Source organism: Rhinopithecus roxellana, chromosome 7 (assembly GCF_007565055.1).
Source record: "Rhinopithecus roxellana isolate Shanxi Qingling chromosome 7, ASM756505v1, whole genome shotgun sequence".
Taxonomy (NCBI): domain Eukaryota; kingdom Metazoa; phylum Chordata; class Mammalia; order Primates; family Cercopithecidae; genus Rhinopithecus; species Rhinopithecus roxellana.
This window is the reverse complement of record NC_044555.1, coordinates 18,293,625-18,300,476: the sequence shown is the minus strand read 5'-3', so window position 1 is coordinate 18,300,476 and position 6,852 is coordinate 18,293,625. Positions and strand designations below refer to the sequence as shown.

The 6,852-nt window shown below is 48.4% G+C and overlaps 1 protein-coding gene and 1 pseudogene across 1 annotated transcript; both read right to left on the bottom strand.

Moving 5' to 3' along the window:
- Positions 1-292: 292 nt before the first annotated feature.
- On the bottom strand, positions 293-3,158 carry LOC115898744 (annotated as a pseudogene).
- Positions 331-3,515, bottom strand: NLRP2B (NLR family pyrin domain containing 2B). Its single transcript, XM_030934405.1, has one exon. The coding sequence runs from the start codon at positions 3,513-3,515 to the stop codon at positions 3,363-3,365; it is 153 nt and encodes a 50-aa protein (XP_030790265.1). The 3' UTR covers positions 331-3,362.
- Between the last annotated feature and the right edge of the window lie 3,337 nt (positions 3,516-6,852).

Here is a 6,852-nt window from a genome sequence, read left to right as displayed (position 1 = left end):
AAATGAAATCTGGGTGTTGGCAATGAAAGTATGGAATTCTTGCCAAAAGATGGAGTTGCTTTTTTTTTTTTTTTTTTTGTGAATGCTCTCACCTTTATTTCTCTCAATATACCTGTGAGACATATATTTCATACATAACAAGGTTAAGGACCTGCACACATTCTGGGTAAAACAGAGGCAGAACCATGATTAAAACATCTAGCCCGGCAATCAACTCATTATCCCTGAGAAGTGGGGGTGGGGAAGGGGAGGAGTCACAGGTGGATCATCAACACCTGGAAAATCCATGACTTCATTGAGAATGAATGACTCTAGGGGGATTCAGATAATGAAGTAATGAGAAGGAAGCCTCTCCCTCCCCAACCCCCCAGGGATGATGTTGGTCAGTATCAACAGGCAGTTGTGTGTTGTTTTCTTCTATTTCTTCCAGCAGCTTATCGAGTTCATCATTAAAGTCATCTGTTTTCAACCTGAGTGTCTTCAGGGTGCAATTTGGATGTGTTAAGGTTTCAAACAGCATCTTTACTCCACTAGACCCCAAGGGATTCTGGCTTAGGTCCAGAGTGACGAGGCTCTGGTTGCAGCTGAGCACAGATTAGAGGTCCTCACAACTGAATGGAGGGATGGAACACCCCCACAATCACAGACATCTCAAGTTACACAGTGGTTTCTTCAAAGCCTCACATAGAAGCTTCACTCCGGTAACTCCTATGTGATTCAGTCCCAGATCCAAGCACGTTAGGCTTGATTTTTCTTGGAGAAGCTCTTCGAGATAACAGCAGCTATTGCAGTTATATTACAGTCCCACAGCACCAGGGTCCGTAGTTTACACTAGGGGTAACTCAAGCCCTTACACAGAAATGTCACCCCTGTATCCCCAAGGGGGATTCTTGGCCAAGAACAGGTGTGTCAGCTCCTGGCTGACAACCAAAACAGCAGCAAAGTTCCTGCAATTGTCTTCTGTAAAGTGACAGTTTTCCAACAACAGCCTCTGCAGGAAGCATTCTGGGTGTCTCAAAGTTGTGTACAGCAACTTGGCACCCGCATCCAAGAGCTCATTGTGGGAGAGGTTTACACATGTCAGAAACTGGTTGATTTCAAGGGCCAAGGAGAGTTCAGCCCATTGCTTAGTGGTGGCAGAACAAGACACCAACTGGAGATATTGCAGGTTACATTTTGAGTGTCTCAAGACCTCACACAATGCAGGAAGCACATCATTCTGGTCATTGCCTTGAAGGGCCAGATATGTTACAGTTTTGTGACCTCAAAGAGCTAGGAAGAGGTTCTGATAAGCATCAACTGGGGAAATGTTTTTGAACACCGCTCTCCAGAGAGGACAGGTGTCAGATGCTATTTGTTCACACAGGATCCTTACTAACGAGGCACTAAGAAAGCTATTATTGATTTCTACAACGATCAGATCCTTATTTGAGCCAAATATGGAACAAAGGTCGGTCCAGAAAGGAAGCATGTGTTGATCATCCTGGGATCTCTCAACTTCAGCATCCGATTGAGACAGAGTGACATTCTCCAAGAGCTTTGCCTTTATTACCTGCAGTGGCATTTTCTGCAAGTTTCGACAATGCTTGAGGCAGAATGAAAACAGCATAATGTCTACTGCATTTAAGTGCAGGGATATTTCTTTGAACGGCGCCATCAACCCCTTCACCAGCTCCTCCTCCTGAGACTCATACAGACGGCACAAGAACTCCTTCAGGTTCGTCATTGTTGAGTGTCCATCCTTTTCACAATTTATGTCTCATCACAGTAATTCCTGTTTTATCTCCGGTGACATCAGGCAGCCAAAAGTGGTCTCCAAATCCTTGGCTCTCTTCTCGTTGGCGAAGCCGAATAAGAAGTGTCCTGCTTGGATCAGGTCGGGGTTCTTGAGTCTTTCTTCTCTGGAAAGCAGCTTCTGCACGTCCCCAATGTCTCAGGCGTGGCCATCCTTGTCCTCCTCCTCCTTCTCCAGGGTGTGGAATAGCGCAGTGAAAAACTGCTGGAAGCTGAGTTGGATGGAGGAGTAGCAGCCTTTAGAGACTGTCCTGGCGGAGGATGTCTCTGTCCAGGGACGGGCCGATGTCGGACTCCTGCATCCGGAGCCTTGCCAAGTCCTCTCCACGGAACACGGACATCTGCGCCCATTCGCCCTGAGCGGCCAGGAGGCTCAGCGCCCGCAGGGCGCCCCAGAGCTGTGTGCACTGCGGAACCGCGGCAAGGAAGTGCAAGAACAGCCCCGTGCGGGTGGGGCGAGGTGGGCGGGGTGTCTTCCACTTCTACCTCTGCAGCTTCAGACTCGTGCACATGATCCAGCACACCGTGGGCGCCGAGACAGGCTGGAACAGGACCGCGTTTCTTCTCGTCAGCTCAAAGGCACGCATGGCTTGGTCCTCGTCTCCAAAGTGTCTCAGATAATATGCCCTCCTGTCCTCCTCCAGGCATCCCTCCACCCTTACATAGATCGGCTGCTCCACCTGGAGCCGTAGGTCTCTCAGGGCCCCCAGGCCACGTGGTGACCAGCAGGGCGGCCTTGGGTAACATCTTTCTCTTCAGCAACCTCCCCAGGAAGACCGGCACAGGCTTCTGCTTCTCCCAGCCCCGCAGATGTCCTGGATCAGCGCCCCAGGTGGGACTCCCAGCTCATCAAAGCCTTCAACCACGAACAGGATTTTCTGTGCTTGGGCAGAAAAGGATGTTTGGAATGTCATCCTGAAATTCAGGCCAGTCCCTGAAGACTAGCTCTGCAAAACTGCAGGGGCCCAGGCACACGAGCTCCTTACAGGTGAGGTAGAAAGCCTATCTGAATTTCTGGCTGAGGTTGTCCTCTGTCCAGTCCAGCATTAATTTCTTGGCCAGCATGGTTTTCCCAAGGCCCGCAGGACCATGCAGCATCACGTGTGTGGGCAGGGCGCAGGAAGCACCCTGGAGTTGCTGAACGGGATCAGCATCTTGTATCTCTGAGCCACAATATGGACCACTTTGCTGTCTCCAGGCCAGGTTTTCCACATTTGCCGGAACTTCGTCTTCAATATCCTTCTGTACCTATCCTCTTTACCTGGCTTTTCTCCTTTCAATGCTTGTTTAGCTTCTCTCAGGCTGGTGACGTCCTCCTTTGTTTCTAAAAACTCTAGTGCTTCTGCTTGGAAACGTTCCGGCATTTCTTTCAGGTCTATAGGTTTTAGTTCTTCTTTCCGTGTTTTCCCTAATGATGCAGGCTTGATTTCAAAGCAGCTTCTCTGAGTTCATCCTTTACTTTCTCAGACAGATCCACTTGGTACATTTTTTCAAAGACCTGGATGGTCTCCATCTCCATCCAGTAGCTGTGGCAATGGCTAGTGAGGATTTCTTCCAGTTGCTTCCCATCAGCCTTGTCTACCTATGTCTGGGGGAATCTTTTGTAACTCATTTCCCAGGGACACGGTCCTGATCAGAGACTTGAACTTGCTCAACTCATCCTGGCTGAGCTGTTCCAGAAGAGACTGCAGATTGAAGTCCAGCTGCGCAGAAGACACCATCTCGTCCCACTTGGGAACTCTGATGAGAATTAAGGGAGGAATGAAAAGGGATGGTGCCTCAGCACTCCTGTCTCAATCCAGTCCCCTCTGTGCCATGAACAAGGATACTCTCACCATCTACCCTGCTTCTTCAAGAACAAATTCCCAGCCTGGGTAACATAGTGAGACGTCTGTCTCCACAAAAAATAAGTTAGCAGGGGTTGTTGGTGTGCGCCCACAGTCCCAGTCACCCAAGAGGCTGAGACGGGAGGATCGCTTGAGCCTGGGAGTTTGAAGCTTCAGTGAGCCTTGATTGAGCCACTGCACTCCCATCTGGGCAACAGAGCAAGACTTATCTCATTTTATCCTTATTTACTTATTTATTTTTGAGACAGTTTCACTCTGCTGTCCAGGCTGGAGTGCAGTGGTGTGATCTCTGCTCACTTTAACCTCCGCCTCCCAGGTCCAAGCAATTCTCCCACCTCAGCCTCCTGAGCAGCTGGGACCACGGGCACCCGCCACCACGCCTGGCTAATTTTTGTATTTTTAGTAGAGATGGGGTTTCACCACGCTGGCCAGGCTGGTCTCAAACTCCTGACTTGAAGTGATCTGCCTGCCTCGACATCCCAAAGTGCTAGGATTACAGGCATGTGCCACCGTGCCCAGCCTTTATAAATTAACAGATAACATAATTGCAATAAAAAATAAAGAGTAGCTCAGCAAATACACATGGCAGTGACAATGGACAAAAAGTTAACACCTGACTCTACACAGATTGGGCTACAAATAATATAGGTTTTTATTGTTTGTTTGTTTGTTTGTTTTAATACAGAGTCTCACCCTGTCACCCAGGCTGGAGTGCAGTAGCACAATCTCAGCTCACTGCAACCTCTGCCTCCCAGGTTCAAGCGATTTTCCTGCCACAGCCTCCCCAGTAGCTGGGATTACAGGTGCACACCACGATGCCTGGCTAATTTTTATGTTTTTAATAGAAATGGTGTTTCACCATATTGGCCAGGCTGGTCTCAAACTCCTGACCTCAAGTGATCTGCCCTTTTGTTGTTGCTGCTGTTGTTGTTTTTAATCCTGCAGGATATCCAAAGCAGGTCTTTTGAGCATTTGACATATTTTAACTTGTTTCAGATCTTATTTCAAATGGAATGCAGCTTAGTTAATTCCCTGGATGTTAGCATTTCAAATACATTAAAAGATTCACGGGGGGTGGAGCAAGATGGCCGAATAGGAACAGCTCCAGTCTCCAACTCCCAGCGCGAGCGACACAGAAGACTGGTGATTTCTGCATTTTCAACTGAGATACTGGGGTCATCTCACTAGGGAGTGCCGGACAATCGGTGCTGGTCAGCTGCTGCAGCCTGACCAGCGAGAGCTGAAGCAGGGCGAGGCATCGCCTCACCTGGAAGTGCAAGGGGGAAGGGAATCCGTTTTCCTAGCCAGGGGAACTGAGACACACAACACCTGGAAAATCGGGTAACTCCCACCCCTATACTGCGCTTTAAGCAGACAGGCACACCAGGAGAATATATCCCACACCTGGCCGGGAGGGTCCCACGCCCACGGAGCCTCCCTCACTGCTAACACAGCAGTCTGCAGCAATCTATCCGCAAGGCAGCAGCGAGGCTGGGGGAGGGGCGCCCGCCATTGCTGAGGCTTAAGTAGGTAAACAAAGCCGCTGGGAAGCTCGAACTGGGTGGAGCTCACAGCAGCTCAAGGAAGCCTGCCTGTCTCTGTAGTCTCCAACTCTGGGGACAGCACACAGCTGAAGACCAACAGGGGAAGCAGCGGGGGCTGGTGCAGACGAGAACAACTCTGTCTGACAGCTTTGGGGAGAGCCATGGATCTCCCAACGCGGAGGTTGAGATCTGAAAATGGACAGACTGCCTGCTCAGGTGGGTCCCTGACACCTGAGTAGCCTAGATGGGAGACATCCCCCACTAGGGGCAGTCTGACACCCCACACCTCACAGGGTGGAGTACACCCCTGAGAGGAAACTTCCAAAGTAAGAATCAGACAGGTACACTCGCTGTTCAGCAATATTCTATCTTCGGCAACCTCTGCTGCTGATACCCAGGCAAACAGGGTCTGGAGTGGACCTCAAGCAATCTCCAACAGACCAACAGACAGTCCTTCTGACTGTCAGAAGGAAAACTATCAAACAGGAAGGACACCTATACCAAAACTCCATTAGTACGTCACCTTCATCAAAGACCAGAGACAGATAAAACCACAAAGATGGGGAAGAAGCAGGGCAGAAAACCTGGAAATTCAAAAATTAAGAGTGCATCTCCCCCTGCAAAGGAGCGCAGCCCATCGCCAGCAACGGATCAAAGCTGGTCAGAGAATGACTTTGACAAGATGAGAGAAGAAGGCTTCAGTCCATCAAACTTCTCAGAGCTAAAGGAGGAATTACGTACCCAGCGCAAAGAAACTAAAAATCTTGAAAAAAGAGTGGAAGAATTGACAGCTAGACTAATTAATGCAGAGAAGATCATAAACGAAATGACAGAGATGAAAACCGTGACACGAGAAATACGTGACAAATGCACAAGCTTCAGTAACCGACTCGATCAACTGGAAGAAAGAGTATCAGCGATTGAGGATCAAATGAATGAAATGAAGCGAGAAGAGAAACCAAAAGAAAAAAGAAGAAAAAGAAATGAACAAAGCCTGCAAGAAGTATGGGATTATGTAAAAAGACCAAATCTACGTCTGATTGGGGTGCCTGAAAGTGAGGGGGAAAACGGAACCAAGTTGGAAAACACTCTTCAGGATATCATCCAGGAGAACTTCCCCAACCTAGTAGGGCAGGCCAACATTCAAATTCAGGAAATACAGAGAACACCACAAAGATACTCCTCCAGAAGAGCAACTCCAAGACACATCATTGCCAGATTCACCAAAGTTGAAATGAAGGAAAAAATCTTAAGGGCAGCCAGAGAGAAAGGTCGGGTTACCCACAAAGGGAAGCCCATCAGACTAACAGCAGATCTCTCGGCAGAAACTCTACAAGCCAGAAAAGAGTGGGGGCCAATATTCAACATTCTTAAAGAAAAGAATTTTCAACCCAGAATTTCATATCCAGCCAAACTAAGTTTCATAAGTGAAGGAGAAATAAAATCCTTTACAGATAAGCAAATGCTTAGAGATTTTGTCACCACCAGGCCTGCCTTACAAGAGACCCTGAAGGAAGCCCTAAACATGGAAAGGAACAACCAGTATCAGCCATTGCAAAAACATGCCAAAATGTAAAGACCATCGAGGCTAGGAAGAAACTGCATCAACTAATGAGCAAAATAACCAGTTAATATCATAATGGCAGGATCAAGTTCACACATAACAA